The 23,505-nt window shown below is 40.6% G+C and overlaps 1 protein-coding gene across 1 annotated transcript; it reads right to left on the minus strand.

Moving 5' to 3' along the window:
• Nucleotides 1–345: 345 nt before the first annotated feature.
• Nucleotides 346–23,256, minus strand: chmp1b (charged multivesicular body protein 1B). The gene is made up of 8 exons (XM_078547317.1): nt 23,149–23,256; nt 17,237–17,334; nt 14,131–14,277; nt 11,361–11,429; nt 8,712–8,819; nt 6,954–6,997; nt 3,652–3,724; nt 346–1,195 (listed from the first exon to the last, which is right to left on the minus strand). Exons 1-8 carry the CDS (start codon nt 23,162–23,164, stop codon nt 1,151–1,153), a joined length of 600 nt encoding a protein of 199 aa, XP_078403443.1. The 5' UTR covers nt 23,165–23,256; the 3' UTR covers nt 346–1,150.
• Nucleotides 23,257–23,505: the final 249 nt, after the last annotated feature.

The following is a 23,505-nucleotide window of genomic DNA, read 5'->3' on the forward strand; positions in this document are numbered from 1 at the left end:
TCTCTAGTCCACACACCACTTTCCCAAAAAAGCAATACAAATTCCATTTCAGCTTCTAATCATCAAAATCACAGGGGCAATCATATCAATTAGTTTGTGGGCTTATATTGCAGCAAGCAACAAGAAAATGACAGGTTGGGGTAAAGTTAAGCAAAACTCCACTTGCATTGCAATGTTTTTAAATTGCCAAGTTCATTTCATTGCTCTTAGTTTTTCTTTGGTTAAATGAAGCAGGTCACTGCCCCTTGGGTTGAGAAAATTAGTCCTGCAATTTAAATGAATGGCTGTTGTCGGAGGAGGATTTGGAATTGTCGAGAACAGTTTCAATTCACAGTAACGCACACATTTTGGCTCAGAGAACCTTTAATTGTGGGGTCAGAGTACAACGGAAGAAACCCAAAGTTAAAAATATTCAAACCGACATGAAAATCCCAAACAGACACAGCCCTGCAATCAGTGTGCTCATCAGGAAATTTCATACAATAGCATTCATTTATACCCCTCCCCATTTAGGTTACATTTTACAAAAATGAACAGTTTTGTTCAGACTCCTTAAATAGATTAAATTTTACAATAGGTAGAGAACATTCCAACAACTATGGAAACAGCAGTCCATTAGTTAAAAACAAGACTTTCCAGTGCAGCAAAATTAGGGTTAAACACATCATAGTACAAAAAATATTTTCAATCATCTTTTAATCCAAACTTTTTTGTTCATGATGTGATGTGACTATTTAAGGTACAATTTTTAAATAGCAAAATTATAATACATTTGAGAGAGAGAAAACTGCCTCAGCATACACAGATCATGGATGACTTTTTCCAGATAGGAAAGTGCACCTGAATTTTTTTTCCAAAAATTTGGATTCCCAGTTTATACTGGGAAATGTGCTGTACAAAAGATAGTGAAAAAAACTATGTGAATGACAATGTATTAACCAACCATCTTTTAGGTTTACTTTTAACACTAGCACTGTTGGTGACAATGTACCAGCCACTACACTACAAAGAAAATCCAAATATACTATTCAATGCTACAGTTTTTCCCCCATATGGATATATATATATATATATATGTGTGTGTGTGTGTGTGTGTTAAAAAAGCAGGAAACTATTCCTAGAATAAGGCAGCCAACGGTTTTCTTCATCTTTACACTTGATCTCGGAGCCGTGAAAGCCTTTGGGAAAGTTCATCCTATATAAAGCAATGGAATTGAATTAATTCAGTAGTTAATTGCATTACAAATAAAAAATATTTCAATCTATTACAGATTTAAACTTTCAAAGCATTGAAGATCATGGTTGTGCTGTTGTTGTTTCTGCACCAATAATCCAGAGGTTTGAACTAATAATCCAGAGATTGCGAGTTCCAATCTCACCCATTGCTGTTTGACAAACTGAGTGATTTTTTTCCCCAATATAAAATCCAGGAGGTGGCCAGATTATCATAAGCAGCCAACTCGGATGGAAACCTGCATCTTTACTCAGACTGACCTGTATGCAACTTAAGTCTCACACCAATGTGGTTGATTCTTAGCTACCTTCTGAAGTGGTCATTTATGTCACAACCTCTACAAACATGGACAGCTGCAGGCAGCCTGTGTCACCTCCAAATAGGGGTGCGCAATAAATGCCAGCCTTGCCAGTAGCACCCATATCCTGAATGAATATTTAAAAAAGACTGAATTTTGCCTAGAATTACTACAATTTATCATCCTTAATGATGCTATTTGTGCTATTGTCTTATGCTACTTTGATTCCTACAGATGCTCACTGCACTGCCCAGAGGGCAATGGTATATAATGACAATTTCTCCATCTCAATCAATTGATTCCTATGCTGTTGAAATGAGCAGCATTTTGGCATTTCCCACTCTAATTCATCACCTAGTGGCTCTTGAAAATAAAACCATCTACCCAGCTAAAGACAATAATAACCTTTAAAATCTTGTTTGCTTTCTACTGGTACAATATAGGATTATCTTCTTCAGAACACTAGGTCCGAAGAAAGCTCCTTGATCTGAAACATTAACTGTTTCACTCTCCATAGATGTTGCTCGACCTGCTGATTATTACCAACATTTTCTGTTTTTAGCCGCAAGAGTAACAATTGAGGACACTGGTGATGTAGTCATCCACAAGGCAATGCTATCCATACATTGCATGCTGCGGGTGTCCACACTGTGGATGGCAAACCTCCATAACTGGCTCCCTGTTGATCCACAGCACTCTGAAGCAATTGTCCTCAATCCTCTCACAAATGGGAAAAGTTTGTTCCCATCTGTCTGTCCATACCCCTCATGATTTTGAATACCTCTATCAAATCTCTTTTCAACCTTCTCTTCTCCAAGGGAATCATTCCCAGCTTCTCCAAACTGTCTACGTAATGGAAGTTCCTCATCCCTGGAACCATCCTTGTGAATCTTTGCTGCATCGTCTTTAATGCCTCCACATCCTTTCTAAAGTGTGGTGCCCAGAATTGGATGCAGTACTCCACTTGAGACCAAACCAGTGTTTTATACAGGTTTAACATAATTTCCTTTCTTTTGTATTCTATGCTTCTATTGATAAAGCCCAGGATGCCGTATGCTTTATTGACCGTGCTCTCAACTTTTCCTGCCACCTTCAATGATTTACACACCAAGCCCCTCTGCTCCTGTACCTCCTCTGGAACTGAACCCTTTACTTTATATCATTTCTCAGCATTCTGCCTACCAAAATGAATCACTTCACAATGCTCTTCAGTAAATTTTATCTGCCACTTGTCCACCAACCTATGTCCCTTCGAAGTCCTCATGGTTCACAATAGTTCCAAGTTTTATGGTCCTAACACCAACCTCTGGGAAACTCCATTACAAACCTTCCTCCAGTCTGAAAAACAACCATTCACCGCTACTGTTTCCTGTCACTCAGCCAGTTTCGTATCCCTGTTGCTACTGCCCCTTTTATTCCATGAGCTCTAACTTTGCTCCCAAGTCTGCTGAACCTTCAACTTATGAAACACAGAACTGAAAAGTGAGCAATGCTGACATGGAGCCCTTTCTCCTAAGTTAGGTGAAGAATAAACTATCTGCAGTTTTCATTTCCACCCGAGATACACCTACAATGTGTCTTAACCACCACCTCAGACCTTTCGTGCACCAATTCATTATGCTTCCACTTCCTCTATAAGCTGCTACTGTGACTTGTGTGCGCCAGCTGGTCTTTGCTGGATTGAGAGAAATTGTGGGCCTTATCACATCAGCAATTGAACAGAGACTGCCTGAGTCCTGTTTAACATGGAACTCATAGGCAGCAAACCAAAGGTTTGCAACTGAATGGTCAGTGCTGCACTGAATCCAAGTTCCAGGGACAAAAGATCAACTTGCAGTTGATAACATTTCTGCTGTAAAACAAGTTAATGCAATCGGTCTAAGATGGATTCAGCACCCACGCATTATACAGATCGCTATGCGAACCAGTTAAAATGACAAGTAGCAGTTTAAAATACATCATTCCAAAATGGAGAAAGTGCTGTAATCAACAACTCTTCAGTTCCAAAAAGAATACCTTATATAACAAAATTAAATGTGCAGCTAAATAGACGAAAAATCATTTTGTTGCTGTAATGTTTTCTAAAATGGCAAATTTTCAAGATTGTTTAGGATTTTACCTGTTCTGCAGATGCCACACTGGAACCAACTGATCCCATTTGGCCTTCAGGAAGCTGCAGGTTCAAATCAAGGCTAGAAAAAAAAAATCACATCCTACGTTAGATTTTGCTCTGCATCTTTATTGGAAGAGTGGCTTTACTGTTAGAAATGTAGTTCAAAAGTATAGACGATTCTGTAAATTTGAAAAATATGTCCAACACCAGGCTGTACTTAAAAGAAAAGCACAAATTTACATTCTAGGTTTTTGTGTACTCGAGATTTCTTTTCACATCACATGTATGCAGACGCAAGTTAAATGCTTCGCCTGAACAATAAGCTCTTATGATTTACAACAGTTACAGGGCTTGTCATGTGGTCACTAATACAGGAGATGGCGCTCTTTTAAAGCTAGGTTAAACTGCAGCATCTTACTTCAATGCTAGGTTAGTGGCATGGTGGCCATGCCAGGTAATGCTCGAGTTAAAGTTCTCAGCCATTTTATAACCAGCTGCTTAGTCAATTGGATTTAGCAAATGTATAACTAAAAGGACAAAGAGTTTTAATAGTTCCCTGGCATCATTTTAAGAAAAATAAATGAACAAATTCAACAAAACGACCTCCTTCCTTTCACAAAAAAAATGCCACTTTCAAACTATTTACTTCTGCAATTAAATGTTGTGCCTTACACCCTAGCCCTGAAGATTCATTTAATAGTAGCTTGTCCAAATGTTAACACCTGAAATAAATTTCAAGTTTCTACATGAATGCAGAACTTTAAAAAAGAGGAATTCCAAATCTGAATACTGTACTAACTCAAAAATGTTTTTAAATAAACTTCAATTACTGACTTCAAGCCTATTTATGAGGCAGTAACAATAAATCTGCCATTATACCAGAATTTCACTAAAGCTGCCACTAGCTGCAACTGGATGTGAAAACATGAAACATTGCAAGTTTTTTTTACATGTCAGCCCAGCGAGCAGTGATTGATTTCCCTGTCCCATCAGATTATCTAGTGAATTAATCATAAAAAGGAAATTGCCATTTGCACTGATATTGCAACATGACCCCAATAGACAAAAACTGCCTGAACTAAACCCACAGCATTTCAATTCCATACAGTTTAGATACCATATTCACCAGAAAAACTTTAATCTTTAAACAGTAAATGGGTTACAGGAACTTTATACTGAAACAGAAAACATAGTAAAACTGGATCACTGGGGGTTCTCTGAGCAATTCTACAATGGTTGCTCGAGTGTCAGGAGAAAGTACAGTAGATTCAAAATACAAAGTCTATTTCCATTGGGTGATAGCAGGACACAAATTAACTGCTTTCATACATATTTCTTCACTTTATAATTCCTGGTGCACAGGAGGAATATATTCCCTCACATTGTGTATAAATGATATGCACAAATTATTTTTCAAATGGTACCAGAAACAAGCATCTGTACATCCAGGTGCAATAATTATCAAAACAATTTTAGATACAATGAGTAATTAAATTCAAGTTAGAACTCAATGGTTCTGTGAGAACTATTCAAATGTACCAATTCTTAATTAAATGGAACCATACTCCTGTTGCAATAAAATCACCCACGTATAAGTGAAAGAAATAAAATCTACCCTCTGCCAGATAAATGTATTATTCTTGTTAAGGCTGACAGAGCATGCCCTGCAAAACATTATACTGTACTTCGGCAAAATTAATTGTCTATAAAAGTATTGATGTTCCTCTCTATTAAACTGCACTGCGCTCTGGTCAGGTAGCACCTTGTGTATTGAAGCCAGTTCTGGCCACCATGACATAACTGAGACTTTCAAGCACTGAAGGCAGTGCAGAGAAGAGCTGCCAGCCTGATAATGAGCCTTTAGGTGTCAAGTTATGAGGTTTTCATTCCGTGAAAGATGTTTGAGTGCTGATCTTATAGTGATATTGAATGTAGTTAAGGGACTGAAATAGGTACATCTGGAACACATATTTTAAATTAAGTCATGAGAGTAGGTCAAAGAAATACAGGTTCAAGCTATCAAAAGATAAATTTAGGGATGATAAAGAAAATTTTCTCCACAAAATGTGTGATCGGTCTATGGAACAGAGTTACAGGAAGTGCAGTGGAAGTAGAAATCCAGGAATCGATTTAAAAGAAAAGGCATTGATATAAAGGGAGAACATTAGGATCTCTCTGGATGGCTTGATTAAGACAGTCAAATGGCCTACCTCATCTGTAATCATCTTGCACAGAATATTAATATTTTGAAAAACTCAAATGAACTTGAACTTATTTAGCACCCTTCAGATTTTCAGTATGTCCCAACGCACTTCACAGCCACTGAAGAACTAGAAACAGTAATGAGATAAATAACCAGATAATCTGTTTCAGCAATGTTGGCTGAGAGATAAATGTTACTCAGGACCTGGTTAAACTCCTCTGCTCGTTAAATCTTTCACATGAGCCAGGAAGGGCCAACAGGGCCTCAATTTGATGTCTCAGCCATACAGTTAAACAGGGCATTGGTGAGGCCACATCTTGAATACTGTGCGCAGTTTTGTTCTCCTTATTTAAGGAAGGATTTAAGGATTTCCTTATTAAGGAAATGCATTGGAGGAGGTTTAGTAGATTGGGCTGTTTGATGAGGAAAGGTTAGATGGACTGGGTTTGTTTCCACTGGAGTTTAGAAGAGTGAGGCGTGACTTGATTGAAGTATGTAAGATCCTGAATGGTATTGACAAGGTGGATGTGGAAAAGATGTTTCCTCTGGTAGGCGAGTCCAGAATTAGGGAGCATTGTTTAAAAATTAGGGGTTGCCCTTTTAGGACAGGGATGAGGAGAAATTTGTTCTTTCAGAGGGTTATGAGACTTTGGAACTCTGTGTCCAATGGTAGTGGAGGCGGGGTCATTGACTATTTTTAAGGCAGAGGTAGATAGATGCTTGTTAGGCAAGAGAATCAAAGGTTACCAGGGGTAGATGGTAACGTGGAATTCAAAACACAAACAGATCAGCAATGATCCTATTGAACGGTGGAGCAGGCTTCGAGGTGCTGAATGGCCTACTTCTGCTTCTATTTCATATGTTTGTACCTGAAAGTAGTCACCTCTAACATTGCACCTCCCTCAGAGCTACACTGAAATGTCAGCCTAATGTCATGCTCAAGTCTCTGGAGTGGGTGTCAAAAAAACGAGCTAAAAGCTGAGAGAGAGAGAGTTCAGAAATAAATGGAACACTGGTTCAAAATGTGAGTCACAGTCACACCGTGAGAAGACAGTACTTGAGTAAGTGCTCAACATCAAAAACTCTTTGGAAAATCCATACTAACCCAGCTTCATCAGCCATTTCATGCAACAGTGAATCCACTTGGTGCTGGAAGAAAAATGAAATATCAACTTGAATATATACTGCTGAAAAAGAACCCATCTTTATATAATGCAAATTATATCCCAAAGAATACGGAAAATCCTGCATGAATTACATTTGAAGATGGTTGCTATTGTTTTTGGATCAAGGCACTCAATTTCCACAAAGCATAGGATCTGACAAACAGCATAGCAAGGTATATGAGCAACTGATTAGTTTTCCTTTGGCTGTGCTGGTTGAGGGGAAAACAGCCACTGGATTATTACATCCCCCTGAGCAAGCTGACAGTACTCAATTTATGCACTGTCTGAAGCGTCAGCCTACACTGAGAGATTAAGTTACTGGAGTGAGGTTTGAATCCAATGTTCTGACTCAGGCAAATGCACTACCAAGTGAGTCAAACTGATACTAATGACGAAAGCAAAATACTGCAGATGCTGGAAATCTGAAACAAAAACAAAAATAGCTGGAAAAACTCACCAGGTCTGACAGCATCTGTGGAGAGGAATGCAGTTAACGTAACTGTATTCCTCTCCGCAGATGCTGTCAGACCTGCTGAGTTTTTCCAGCTATTTTAGTTTTTGATACTAATGATGTATCCTCAGACATTTTAAAATAGGGCAAGAACAAAAACAGTGTGCATCCTTGGGAGACCACTGAATTTAATTCAATATATTTTTAAAATAACATCGCTACAAAACCTATAATTTGCATAGAAGTTTGGAGATTAATTGCTCTGGTAATAAGTCTGCTGTTGCCATTTACGGCTCTTCTGGACCCATCTTCTGTTTCTTTACTTGTCCCGTTGCCATTCCCTGTTGTCTTTCACCCTTCTGTCATTTAATATTTCTGCCCTCCACCCTATCACAAACCTTGTGTTGAAATTGTTTCTCTTTAATTTTATGTGCAACACTGTGTCAAAATTTTACAGAATCATTGGGTCTGTTTTTATTTATTTTTATCAGTTTTGCTTATGTTCTTACAGTCCAGTACAGCAGTATTTTTTACTACCAGTAGAACTAAGTCATAAAAGCCTAAAGGACATGAGCATGAATTACTTAACATTTACCTGCACTGCACATTTTAGAATACAGGGCCTTGCATTCATTTCAGTCACAATCTATAATGACAGCATGCTCTAAGGTATGATCTTGCACTGAAAATCACAAATGGCAGATAGCTTTCAGAAGTTTGGGATATTACAGGAAAGATAGCCTCCAATTTGCCAATATTGTCTTATTATCAACTGAAAAACAGCATTACCACTGGTGATATCTGTAACAAGTCATTAACAGCAGACTGAAGAGACAGGGCAAGCATGTTGGAGGAACATGGACAACACCAAGGCTCCAATGTGACCATTACTACCTAAATGATACATTTGTGTAGCCAATTGGATGCACTCACATTTTCAATTGCAGAATACATTTTGGAACAGTATGGAATGAGTTTTTCATATCTAGTGCCTTATAAATAGTTCACAATTAGAACTTTTTGTTCTAATTTGCAATCTAGAGTAACCAAACATAACAAGAATATAGGTAGGCTATAAGTTGAGCTTTCTCCACTATTATTATGGTGTGAAATGAGAACCTTTTCTGCAGTTTATTTTTGTAGTACCAATAGATCTTCAAAAGGAAAACAAATGTCATTATTTGCGTCATAATGCATTTACACAGTGCACTCCATCGGTAAAATGCCAATCGTGTCTGTCCCTTACCTGTGGTGTGGTCAGAGTTGTTGTGCTGCTCATAGTGTCCTCCATTTGCTGGGTCTGCACATCTAATGTCTCAAATTGATGCTCAAACTTATCCATTAGAGCAGATATCTGTGAGAAAGAGAAGGCTTAGAACATTGCATTACAATTGTCTGGGCTTCCATTGATGCAATTTAAATGAACGCAGGAAGGTATATGCACAAATTACTGGAGAAAAGATTTTAGTACACCCATATAGGGGGAGATAGTGGTGTAGTGGTAATGTCACTGGATACTAATCCAGAGGCCCAGGCTAATGTTCTGGGAACAAGGGTTCATAAGCCACCACGGCAGCTGGTGGAATTTAAATTAAATTAATAATCTGGATTTGAGAAGCTAATGCTGCGGATACTGGAAATCTGAAATAAAAGCAGAAAGTGCTGGAAAACCTCAGAAGGTCTGGCTGCATTTGTGGAAAGAGAAACAATAGTTAACCTTTTAAGTCCAAATGAGTCAGACGTGCTGAGTTTTTCCAGCATTTTCCATTTTTATTTTAATCTGAACATACATGGGATAAAAGCTGGTGGTCAGGAATGCAAGTTTCACTATGTTCAGATGTGCTATTTCCAACTGACTGGTTTCTGTAACAAACGGCCAGAGCTGTGCTCTGCCAGGATGTAGGAAAAAACCCATGCATTTTAAAAATTGTTAGAATAAATATACAATGTTATATCTTAGCAGTCCTCTCCCCAACTCTTTTTAAGACACTCTTATTCAGTTGGACCAAATCCAATTGGATTTGAACCTACACCTCTCGTACAGAGGTAACCATTCTTGCATTCTATAAAGGTTTTGAAATGATGGAGCTGGAAGGTCCCTTCCTTTTCTTACTGTTTCTAAGTAAAGAGTCAATTTTTTACAAAAATATCCTTTTCGGTCTTCTATACTGGTTTCAAGTACTCTCACTGTACATTTCCAGTCACATCCAATCAATTTAATTAACTGCTGTTAAAGTTCAGATACAATAGCATGCAACATTGCACTGGGGCTCAAATGTTTGAACAGCCTACCTTTCTGTACCAATAGCATCAACCCAGATTCATGCTACTTTGGATCATAATGGAACTGCAGTGTCACAATATCCCTATCCTCATTTTCGTTATTCTTATAAATTCTAATTTACTTTTCTATTATTGCAGTTTCTGTCCTCAATAGAATCTCCCTATTCGTTTGGACAGCTTATCAATATCATTTGAATTTTTTTTTACTTTCACATGCAACTTTTGATATCTCCACACAAGAAACTCGCAATACAAGTTATCCTATTTTGCCTCTCACCACTTTTTGTACACAAAATCTGTCTGATCATTCAATGACATTTACAATGTCCCCAGTGTCTTCAAGGAGGCAACATGAATAATAATTTAATTTGTACCCCGTAGTAAAGGGGCCTTGACTTTCTGAATCTTGGAAATCTTAGAGAGTCTGCTTCCTACACAGTTTTAAAAAAAGTTCTACATATGAGTGTCCTTCACTTGATATAAAGGCCAGATATCAGAAAACCTATCAGAAAAGGAACAAAAACATTTGAAAGGTTCAATCATAATAGGCCTAGAACCCAAAGCCAATGTAATTTTGGCTGGGTGAAAGGTTTTATTAATGGCTATAATGTATTGAAGGTGTCCTCCTTCCAATTCTGCTTAAGCAAATTTGAACATCCACAGGAGTTATATTGTTCCTGATTGCAGGCAAATTAAATCAAAGCCATCACCCAGGCAATGCTTTTTCCTTGCGTTAGGAATGTCACTTTTTTCTGGGGTATGTTACGGGAAATGTGAACAAATATCCTGCCTGATGCAGCACAGATTTTTTTTTTTGACAGAATGTGATGGGACCAAATGAGACAGTCCCACTATTCTGGGATTGATGAACATGCAGACAAATGAACAAGGAATAGGAGTAGGCCTTTCAGCCCCTCAAGCCTGCTCCGCCATTTAATAAGTTCACGGCTGATCTGATAGTAACCCGAAATCTGCATCTCACCTATGCGCCGATAACATATCACCCCCTTGCTTACCAAGAATCTATCCACCTCTGCCTTAAAAATATTCAAAGATTCTGCTTCCACTGTCTTTTCAGGAAGAGAATTACAAAGACTCACTGCCCTCTGAGTGAAAATATTTCACCTCATCCGGTTTAAATGGGCGACCCCTTATTTTTTTTAAACAGTGACCCCTGGTTCTAGATTCTCCCAAAAGAGGAAACATCGTCTCCACATCCACCCTGTCAAGACCCCTCAGAATCTTATATGTTTCAATCAAGTTGCCTCTTACTCTTCTAAACTGCAACAGATACAAGCCTAGCCTGTCCAATCTTTCCTCATAAGACAACCCACCCACTCCAGGTATTAGTCTGGTAAACCTTCTCTGAACTGCTCCAATCAATGAGCATCTGATTGAATGAAGGGAAAATGTTTCTACAGTCACGGTTGTAAAATTGCAGAAGTTTGTTCACTGTATAAGTATAATTTTTGTATCTCAAAAAACAGTGATCGTTACAAATTCATGCTAAATTGATAACTGAAAGTTGACCTTTTTTGAGGCATGCAGCTACAATGACTGGAAAGGAGAAGAGACTAGGTATTGAACTCGTGTCATCTCGGTTAAGTGATACCTTTTCCAGGTTCATGCTTTTCAAGGTGATGTCCATGGATTTGACAACTCCTGCCATAGATTTGGTTACCTAAAACAAAAAGTGACAATTTGGCTAAATACAGAAACAATTTATAGTCATAATCTGTGCAATAAAACTGCTACTCAACAGCCCCATCTAGAGTATCCTTTATATGAACATGCAATGCAAGGGATTGACTTGCGTCATATGGTTACAGGTTAAACAAACTTGCATTGCAAGTGGAAATCTAGTCTGATATAACAGCCTTTTGTTATTGAAGATGCTGCATTACTATGTACTAGCACCAAGGATGACAAACCTGCAGTTTTGTCAAATAAGGGAGTGAAGGAATATTTGGATGCTGATAATCTTCATTTTACTGAGGATATGTGGGCTTCTATTTCAATGTCTGATACCTTTCTGAATGATTTTTGCAGTAATTTGTTGCGTAGCCTCAGCAAGATGGTTTGACTTGCACAGTTGATACCCATTGCAGTCATGGCAATTATTAATGGGGAAGCAGGCTTAACAGTGATGACCAGAACTACTGCACAATATATTTTGAATTGCTTAGATACCTGACAAGGTAGTTAGGGTCAGGTTATTGCTCACACTAGGGACAAATTCTGTATTCCACATATGGAAACTAACATACATTACCTGTTGCTCTGACCACATTAGATAAGTTACAAGGCGCATAACTTGCATTTGCACAGCACCTTTCATATAGAAAAAGTTCATAATGTGTTTCGTAGAAGTATAATAGAAAAATAGATTCTGATCTTTGAGAGGGCATATTAGCAAGGTGACCAAAATCTTGCTCAAAGAGTGGGTTTTAAACAACAATTTTCACAAAACTTCCAAAGGCACGTCAAAGGAGCACAATTAGACATAATTTGACCTAGTGTCACCAAGGTACTGGTAACTAAAAAGCTTGGTCAAAAAGGCACATTTTAAGGATCGACTTAAAGGAAGACAGAGAAGTCCATGCCAAGAGAGGCGCAATTCAGATCTTAGGGCCTAGACAGCTGAAGGCACACCGCCAATGGGGAGCAAAAGAAATTGAGGAGGCCAAAATAGGAGCAGCTTAGAGATTTTGGGATTGGAGGTTATAGATGTAGAGAGGGGCAAGGCCACAGGGGGATTTGAACACATGGTTGGGAATTTTAAAAGTCAAGGTATTGCCAAACTGGAAGTCAATGCACTGAGTGAAGACAGGGTGATGGGTATTAAAGGAGGAGAGGTATGTGCGGAGATGGAGCTTTTTAGGGAGAGAGTTTCAGAACATCAGGCATTGGGCCTAAAGGCATTGCTGCCAAAGATGTAGCGAAACGAGAGGGGTTGCATAAGAGGCTAGAGTCAGAAGAACAAAGAATTTAAGGAAGGTTATAGAGCTGGAGGCAGTTGCTCAAGGATGAGAATTTTAAATTCGAGGCACTGAAGGAACAGGAGTCAATGCAGGTCAGCAGGGACACAAGTGATGGGCGAGCGGGACTTGGTAAAGAAAAGGATACCAGCAGCATAGTTTCAGATTGGAATTTCAGAGATAGCATGCAGAGTGAGGAACAGGAGCTACTGCTGGAGGTGCTATGGTCAAGTTTTGACAGGTCAGAGTGGATCCACGCGAGGGTAGTCCTACTTACCTGGGGAATGGTGCAGAAGTACTGGCTGAGGCTGACGTGGTCAAACATAAGATGTTGCAAAGAGACAGTGAACCACAGTCACAGCGGAAGCATCTGTGATTAGTTAGAGCTGTTTCAGCAACACGGCTGATTCACAGAGGGCAGAAGATGAGAGGCCGAACATGAGAGCATTGTAATCGTCTAGTCTTAAAGTGACAAAGGTATGGATGAGGGGCTCCGGCAGACATTATTGCGGAGGCGGAGGTAGACAGTCTTAATAATGGGGAGGATAGGGCGCTGTTTTGGATGGAAATCTTGTGAAATGTTTGGTTTAGCCTGATGCTCTGGCCCAGGAGAGGGTCAGAATTAGTGGCAAGGGCGTAAAGTTTGCGGTGAAGGCTGAAAACAACAGCTGCACTCTTCCTGATATCGAATTGGAGTAAACTGCAGCTTATCTGAGTCAGGTTATCAGATAAGCGATCTGACAATGCAATGAGGTGGGTCAAGGAAGGGGATTGAGGGGTAATTCTGGGCGTTTCCAGGATAAATATGGTATTTGATCCCACGTTTGCGAATGACATTGTCAAAAGGCAACAATGTAATTGAGAAACTAGAGAAGTACAAGATAGATCCATGAAGGATTTCAGAGATAGCATGCAGAGTGAGGAAGAGCTGGAGGTGCTATGGTCACGTTTTGACACGTCAGAGTGGAACCATGCGAGGGTAGTCCCATGGAGAATGGTGCGGAAGTGCTGGACAAGACTGACATGGTCAAACATGAGGTGTTGCAAGGAGACAGTGAACAACAGTCACAGTGGAAGTATTTGTGTGATTAGTTAGAGTTGTTTCAGCAACATGGCTGGCGAAACTTGACTGGACTGATTGAAAAGGGAGGGAACCATGTAAAATGTGCACACAGGTTTAGGAGGTAGCAAAGGCAGATCTATTATTAAAACACCATTGTGGGACCACTTCTCAATGGGCATCCGTTAAGTGCAGGTACAAGACTGTTACTGCTTCCATCCTGATATCCAAAAATGGAATGCATATGGCGGGTTAAATACGACATTTCTAATCCTTTGAAATATTTTTCTATTGGCTCACATCCAAATATGCTAACTTTGATGTTGATCAGGAAGATCCATTACCTTGCCCATCGTAACCGCACTCTGAACACGCGCTGCGACAGCATCCACTCTGGCACTCATTCGCAGAAAATTAATGGACTGGTTCTTTTGCCGGATTGCATTTTCTGCATGTATTCTTGCTACTTCCGTATTACCTTTCTGAATTGCCTGCAAGCAATCATATAAAACATGAAGCGCAGACGTTGTAACATATGTAGTAAGTCAAGCTTTGTTGTTAAAATTAATGCTGGGGTTAAGCATAAGTTTACTTATTTCACAATAAATATGGAGTCGCCCCTTTCAATCTACCCAAACCAGTTTATGTTTATAAGTGCAGTGCAATCACATTTACATGCCTCTCTGACGAGAATCTCTTTTCATCACTCTTCCATACGCAATGTTAATGAATGACTTGCAAAAACTGCAACTTCAGCTTAAAAGTAGTTGATGCCAAGTGGCAAACCTATATATTGCAAACTTTACATCTGAATACACTTCCTGTCTACAAAAAACTTATGGTTGCAACATTTATCACACAAATCAACTTATTTTCCATTATATTTGCTGCTCTTGATTTGGATTGGTTGAAGGACATATTCCTCAACTCCCTACTTGTACTTATCATAGATTCATCAGTTGTAACACAGGAACAGTATCTCAAATAATTCACAACATAAATTATCTACAAAAATACAGGATTACCAAATCCAATTGGTTCAATTTGTACTGACATTTAATCAAAAAAAAATATATATATTGTCAAGTTAATGATCTTAGTAAATAACACTGCCATCTGTAGTTTGCCTGTGATGGAATAAAAATTAGTTTACCCTAGAAAAATTGTGGCAATCAGAAACCTCAGACTGTGACAAAATGAGCAAATTAAAAAGTTCTCAACTATTTCTCAATCTGTTAAAGTCACAAGACTTTACTATGCTGCTTAAGGTGTATGCTTAATTTTCCTCTAACAAAAACATGTTTCTTTTCTCTCTTTGGGACATTTCAAAGTTTTCAGTCATCATGGATGGACTTGCCTTCAAGTATAAAATGAATTTATGCCCTCGAATTCAGCCCTGGGTTTAACAGTTAGAACAGTTAAGGTGATGTTTATTGCTCAATGACATGACTGCCCATCTTGGTGTGATTCAGAAGAAAAAATACAAACTGAACAGGCGTTAGCTGGTGTCATGCATGTTTGCATTCATTTTTTTGCACAGTTGTCTAGTGTAGTTTTACAACAGCTTGCATTTATATGGCAAATTTAACGCTGAATATCTATACCCAGATCCAACCAAAAGCTCCCCATGAAACTCTGGCAACTGCATATATTTCTCTTCCTCTCCCCGCACTCCCCTGCAGTAATTGCACTGATACTCAAAAACTACTCAACCGACTCAAAAAATAAAGGCATGATACAGCTAACATCTAAAGTTCTGTGCCCTACAGAATGCCATACTTTGGGCAGATGAACAGTGGGGAATTGCAGATATCACAAATTCCATAGTTATTCACTGCATTTTTAGCTTTTACTTTGACAAAAAAACAAACCCGTAAGCAAGCTCTCTACAAACTAAAGTATGACTTTATAAACACAATATCTGTCAGTGTAGCACTGTCCAAGGATTGAATTGAAACTATTACTGTCATTGCCGTTTGAAATTAGTACCAGCTCTGTTGTATTCGCCAAGTCTAGTGGAAGACTAAGCATCCTATTAATTTCAGGCAATGAGTTATCAGATGTATTAAAAGTAAACATTGGACAGTACCATAAAAGTTACTACTATAGACTCTGCAGTAACATCACCTCAACTGCAAAGAAAATCCAGGCAAATTAGTGCTGTGGCAGATATGTTATCTGTGGACTTGGTTTTGTTTGCAATGCTGCACTTACAAAATTTAATTATTTGAATTGCAAAAGGGCTTCTATTAATCACGCCCCTTAGAGAAAATGAGAAAAATATTGGCTTGGAGCACTTTGACATATTACAGGCATTGGCAACATATTGTGGCTCTTCAATCAACCATGGCTCATCGCTAACAACACACCTAAATAAGTTAAATAAAGGTGCATCTTTTTGTTCTTTAAAGGTGAACAGTTACCGTTTAGCAATCCAATGAAATTTTTGCTCTGTATTGGACGAGAAAAGAAATCTTAACCGACATGCTATAAACAGATTAACACTCAATCCTGTAATAGCTCTAGTCTTCCTGTAGAACTCTGGAAGTTATAATAAAGATATGCCATTTTGAAGATGCTTATTGGTGTCATGTAATAGAACACAACCATTAATTCCATAGGGTGACAATAAAAGTCAAAGAATTTGCTACAAAGGGACACTCTGAACACCACCAACTGAAGTTCCCCTCCAAGCCACTCAACATCCTGACTTGGAAATATATTGCTGTTCCTTCACTCTCATTGGGTCAAAATCCTGGAACTCCCTCCCTAACAGCACTGTGGGTGCTACACCACGTGGACAGCAGCGGTTCAAGTTGGCAACTCACCACCACCTTCTCAAGGGCAATTAGGGATGGACAATAAATACTGGCCGAGCCAGCGATGCCCATATCCCATGAATGAATAAAAAACTCAATTAGCTGGCTTAGATAGATAAACCATGACAAGGACAGTGGGAAAAAAATGAAAGTTAATAAATCATAGATTTCCCAACAGAAATCCATCTGAAACAATGAACAGCAGTCTGCAGTTTCTGCAAGTGACTCAAGCAGAAACCTAATAAATGTAGACCTTTAGGAGATAACATTGATTAGAAATTTTAAACAACTGCCTTATGTTGTTTTGTGTTCAATGGTTGACAACAGTAGGGAGCAGTCACCATCCAATTTCACACATTTCTGAGGCACAAAGTTGGGGATCATCTGACGTGAGGTGCTGGATATTCACATTTTGATTCGCTCAAAATACAACCGCTGGCAAAGAAAGCCGGGCGGCATTGTACAACCAAAGTAAAATATACCCGAGGAACAGACACTGGGGCTGGAAGGAAAATTACGAGCCAAGGGTATTGTTTCAGTGCCACAGTCAATTAGCTACAAACTTGACCAGCTCAATAACATGCATCTTTCCTCACCTGCCAGCTATATAAAAACACGGGTAATTAATTACCTTTTTGATTTTGGCCTTTTCTGTTTTTTCTTCTTTGTCACATTTTTTAGCACTTCTGGAAAGTTCCTTTGCAGCAAACTTAAGGTTGAACAAGTGTTCTGGAAATAAATGTTAAGGATGTATCGTCTAAAATGGTCACGGCTATCTGAGGCAGCACGCTATATCTGGACAATAGTAATAACCCTGATTTAATATTTACTGTAGCTAGGATAGATGACCTTGAAGCACTTAACCTAAGAAACTCTAAGTTCAAAGCAGAAACAGTGTCATACTGAAGATTAATATTCAATATAACTGATGTGTTTGAAACAGAAAATTAATTTCAGACTAAACAGGTATTGAAACTTTTAACCAGACTATTTTTCACAGTAAATATTAAGGAGGCAATAAATGAATTTAAAGGCATTACATGGCTTAACATATAACTGATTTGTTCATTTTACAGTATCATGTCTACTATTTTGGAAATGGATGGGCTGAACAGACTTGGGCAGTGTCAATTATACAGGCCATCACCCTGCTCATCACACCAGCTGAACTGGAAGTCTGCAGGGCCAGATGTAATATGAAACAAAACCACATGTCCAGAATTACTTTAAAATAATGTAAATGTAAATCTTTTAGATTACAGTTCATTTATTCATGTATGAGTATAGAGGGTACTACGATGGTATTCAACTCCAGGAGAATGAATCGGATCTAGTTTTTAACCAATATCAACATGCATACACTTTCTAGTGAGAATCATTGGATATTAATTAAAAACATCAACCATGGCCAATTTTCCCCTTCTCCCACCCCTTCAAAAAGCCCCATGGCATATCCCTATCAGCTAACTCAATATGCAAAGGGGCAATCAAACCACCCCGATTTGTACATCTCTGTTCCACAATAGGATCCTCTAATTCTGGCCTATTGTGCATTTCCAAATTGAACTGCTCCACCATTGGTGGACATGCCTTCAGTTGCCTAGGCCCAAAGCTCCAGAATATCCTCCTTACACCTCTACCTCACATTCCTCCTTCAAGACACTCCTTAAAACCTCTTTGAATAAGCTTTTGATCATCTGAGCTAATATCTCCTTATGTGGCTTGCTGTTTTATAATAATCCTGTGAAGCACCTTAGGATGTTTCATTACATTAAAGGTGCTATATAAATAAGTTGTTGTTGTTGTAGGCAACTTATCAACTGAATCATCCCCTTGTGCCTTTCTTGAAATTTGTAAACCATTTCATGGCTGGGGAGCAAAAACGTGGCAGGAATGCAAAGCAATTCAGAATCCTTCCTAAATAGGAGAATCATAGAAAGTGTCAGATATGAGTTTACTGGATATCTGGGAGCGAGTGCCAGGAACTAATCTTACTGAAGCATTCAGATGACATCAGAAACCATGAGGGAGAGGCTTAGTCAATTCACAAGTCATATGATTCCCAAAGTGAGACCAGGCACCAATGGTTATTTTTACAAATGTACATTAGAGATTTGCAGGTCAATTGAACTCCAATTTAAATGTTCCAGGCACAAACAAGGCAGACCACTCTCATGAAAACAAAACACTCTCAAAAGCATGAGCAATAATTGTGATAAATTACGGCAGGTTTGATAACAAGTTCTAAGACTGTACTTAACATGCATTTTAGAGACAGAACCAGCAAATTTCCTGAAGTGCTGCTCAAAGATCTTCTGCAAGTTGCATCCAACAAATATGCATATTATGAACATTTGATTATTTTACATTTCAAAACATAATACCTATTTTTGCCTTGGCAGCAGTATCACTGTTTTGCCTTCAAGAAACAAATAGACATGAAATATTTGAAATCTGAACTGAATCTTCTAACGGCAATTAAGGATGGGTAACAAATGTTGGCCTTGCCAGCGACGCTCACATCCCGCAAATGAACAAAAAAAGTATGGTTCTGCAAACTTATTTAGCAAATGGTAGCTGACCATTTTAACCACATACAGCTATAAAATGGATACCAGGTAGAAAAAGAGTAGTGAATTTTAGGCACATGGGACATCATAAGCATGACCATCACTTTTCCATGATGCAGAAACACCAAATACAGATGGCTGAATTTTGCACATTTCGAGATGGCAATATTCTACACTGTCCAGATATTCAGTGCTTCAGCAGATTCTTAACTATAAAGTTACAAGAAGCAGAATGTCAGAGTGAGTGTCATGAAAACATCAGAGGCACATAGTCTGGGCAAGGCATGCACAGCAGCAAGAAACACTAACTGTGCCCGTACGAGCTGGGGAAACTCTAGAAATGAAGACAGGGGTTAAAAACTGCCAGCTACAGAAAGGAAGCTAAACTTGAATTCTGGATACTGATAAGTGCCAAATCCAAGTGGGGACAACTTGGTGCATGAAGGTCTAAGATATACTTCTTTAGAAAAGAGCACCCGCATCGACCTAGGCAATGGTAACAACAACTGCAAACTTAGCCCTGTCGACCCTGCAAAGTCCCCCTTACTAACATGTGGGGGCTAGTGCCAAAATTGGGAGAGCTGTCTCACGAACCAGTTAAGCAACAGCCTGACAGTCATATTCACAGAATCATACTTTACAAATCACGTCCCAGACACTGCCAGCACTATCCCTGGGTATGTCTTGTCCCACCAGCACGACAGGCCCAGCAGAGGTGAGGCACAGTGGTATACAATCAGGAGAGAATTGCCCTGGGAGTCCTCAACATAGAATCCAAATCCCATGAAGATTCATGGTATCAGGTGAAGCATGGTCAAGGGAACCTCCTGGTGATTACTATGTAGTGCACCCCCTCAGCTGAATAATCAGTGCTCCAGCATGTTGAACATCACTTGGAGGAAGCACTGAGGGTGGCAAGGGCGCAAGAATGTACTCTGGGTGGGGGACTTCAATGTCCATCACCAAGATTGGCTCGGTAGCACCACCACAGACTGAGCTAGCCGTGTCCTAGATGACATAGGTCTGCGGCAGGCAGTGAGGGAACCAAAAGGGAAAAACATACTTGGCCTCATCCTCACCAATCTGCCTGCCGCAGATGCATTTGTCCATGACAGTATCATTAGGAGTGACCACCACGCAGTCCTTGTGGAGATGAAGTCCCATCTTCACATTGAGGATAATCTCCATCATGTTGTGTGGCACTACAACTGTGCTAAATGGGATAGTTTTCGATCTAGCAACTCAGACTGGGCAACCATGAGGCACTGTGAGCCATCAGCAGCAACAGAATTGTACTCAACCACAATCTATAGCCACATGGCCTGGCATATCCCCCCATCTGCCATTACCACAAAGCCAAAGGACCAACCCTGGTCAATAAAGAGTGCAGGAGGACATGCCAGGAGCAGCACCAGGCATACCTAAAATGAGGTGTCAACCTGGTGAGGCTACAACACAGGGCGACATGTGTGCCAAATAGCATATGCAGCAAGTGATAGACAGAGCTAAGCAATTCCACAAATAATATATCAGATCTATGCTCTGCAATCCTCCAGTCATGAATGGTAGTGGACAATTAAACAACTCACTGGAGGAGCAGGCTCCACAAATATCCTTATCCTCAATGATAGGAGGGGAGGGGTGGAGTTGGAGGCATCAGTGGAAAAGATAATGCTGAAGCATTCACAATAATCTTCTGCCAGAAGTGCTGAGTGGATGATCCATCTCGGCCTCCTCTGGAGGTCCCCAGCAATAAAGATGCCAGTCTTCAGCCAATTCGATTATTTCAATGTGATATCAAGAAACTGCTGAAGGCACTGGGTGCTGCAAAGGCTATGGGCCCTGACAACATTCCGGCAATCGTACTGAAAACTTGTGCTCCAGAACTTGCCGCACCCCCAGCTAAGCTGTTCCAAGGCAGCTACAGCACTGGCATCTACCTGGCAATGTGGAAAATAGCCTAGGTATGTCCTGTACACAGAAAGCAGGACAAATCCAACCTGGCCAATTACCACCCCATCAGTCTACTCTCAGTCATCAATAAAGTGATGGATGGGGGTCATCAACAATGATATCAGGCAACACATGCTTAACAATCACCTCCTCACTAAAAATCAGTTTGGGTTCCGCCAGGGCCACTCAGCTCCTGACCTTAGTTCAAACATGGATAAAAGCGCTAAACTCCAAACGTGAGGTGAGAATGACTGCCCTTGACATCAAGGCAACATTTGACCGACTGTGGCATCAAGGAGCTCTAGCAAAACTGGAGTCAATGGGAATCGGGGGAAAACTCCCCACTGGCTGGAGTCATACCTAGCACAAAGGAAGGTGGTTGTGGTTGTTGGAGGTCAATCATTTCAGTTCCAGGACATCGCTGCAGGAGTTCCTTAGGGTAGTGTCCTCAGCCCAACCATCTTCAGCTGCTTCATGAATAACTTTCCTTCCATCATAAAGTCAGAAGTGCGGATGTTTGCTGATGATTGCACAATGTTCAGCACCATTCACAACTCCTCAAAAACTGAAGCAGTCCATGCCCAAATGCAGCAGGACCTGGACAATATCCAGGCCTGGGCAGACAACTGGCAAGTAACATTCACGCCACACAAGCGGCAGGCAATGACCATCTCAAACAAGAGGGAAGCTAACCATCGCCCCTTGACAGTCAATGGCATTACCATTGCTGAATCCCTCACTATCAATATCCTGGGGGTTACCATTGACCAGAAACTGAACTCGACTAGCCATATAAATAGTGTGGCTACAAGATGTCAGAGGCTACGAATCCTGCATTGGGCAACTCACCTTCTGACTCCCCAAAGCCTGTCCACCAACAAGGTATAAGCCAGGAGTGTGATGGAATATCCTCCACTTGACTGGATGAGTGCAGCTCCAACCACACTCAAGAAGCTCCACACCACCCAGGACAAAGCAGCCTGTTTGATTGGCACCACATCCACAAACGTTCACTCCCTCCACTACTGATGCACAGTAGCAGCAGTGTGTACCATCTACAAAATGCACTGCAGGAATTCATCAAGGCTCCTTAGACAACACCTTTTAAGCCCAAGACCACTAGGACAAGGGCAGCAGATAGATGGGAACACCACCGCCTGGATGTTCCCCTCCAAGCCACTAACGTGACTTGGAAATATTTCACTGTTCCTTCACTCTCGCTGGGTCAAAATCCTGGAACACCCTCCCTAACAGTGCTGCGGGTGTGCCTACACCACATGGACTGCAGCGGTTCAAGAGGGCAGCTCACCACCACCACCTTCTCAAGGGCAATTAGGGATGGGCCATAAATACAGGCCTAGCCAGCAACACCCACATCCCACGAATGATTTAAAAAAAAGTTTCTAGACAAACCTGCATTAAAAAAAAACATTCCCTTGACATTCATCTAAACCATCAAGTGGCTAGTTTGCACTGCCTCTAAAAAAAAGAACCTAACGCCACAGCCACATTTGGCTTGTATCCAAAGGGAGAGAAATTTGAAGTAAAGTTGTGAATGATTTTAGATTAACTCAGCAATGGAACGCCTCCCGTCAAACCTGTCCGGCTCAGGTGAACAATTAACTTACTTCCTGTAAGGACAGTTTAGGCATCTACCAGACCAGACCTAGCCACAGCAGCTGGGATATGAGTGGCCATATAGAGCAAAGAGCGGGGCTGCTCCGTCAGCAGCACGCAACCCCAAGGGGCTCCTAGGCCCGTGTGACACCCCAACTCAGAGAGGGCTGCCGCCGCCCCCTCTCCCCCTACCCCAGTGAGGGCCGCCCCACCCCCCGCTGAAGAATGCTCCGCCCTGGCCACGGCCCACCATCGATGCCGCCTCCCCGGAGCCAGGATCTCAGCTCCAGCAGGTCTAACTCAGCCAAACCGCGACACCTTTGCTCCGCAGCCTCACAGAGGATGTCCCTGCGTCTGCCCTGCCGCTCGGCCCCTCTGCTCTCCTGCGCCGGGGAAAGGATACTCTCCAGACTGGACATCTTGAAGGCCCGAACCCAGCTCTAGCTGCCACCCAAACAAACACCAGCTGCACTTCCGCCTGCAGCGTGCTGGCGTCACTGCCTCTGACGTCATAAACGAGGTGTGCGCGATCTCGTCATCAACAACCCAGATCATGAACCCTTTACCTGTCCAACTACACCATGAACTGAGTCAATACAGAACTGTTATTAACCCTTTCCTACCAAAGTGTCATTAACCATTTACCTGCCCAACTGCACCATAAACTAAAACAGTACAAATTGCCATGAACCCTTTACCTGCCAAACTGCACCCCGAACTAAACAAATACAAACTGCCATTAACCCTTTCCGGCCCAGCT

This window comes from Cetorhinus maximus, chromosome 8, assembly GCF_964194155.1.
Source record: "Cetorhinus maximus chromosome 8, sCetMax3.hap1.1, whole genome shotgun sequence".
In the NCBI taxonomy this organism is placed as follows: domain Eukaryota; kingdom Metazoa; phylum Chordata; class Chondrichthyes; order Lamniformes; family Cetorhinidae; genus Cetorhinus; species Cetorhinus maximus.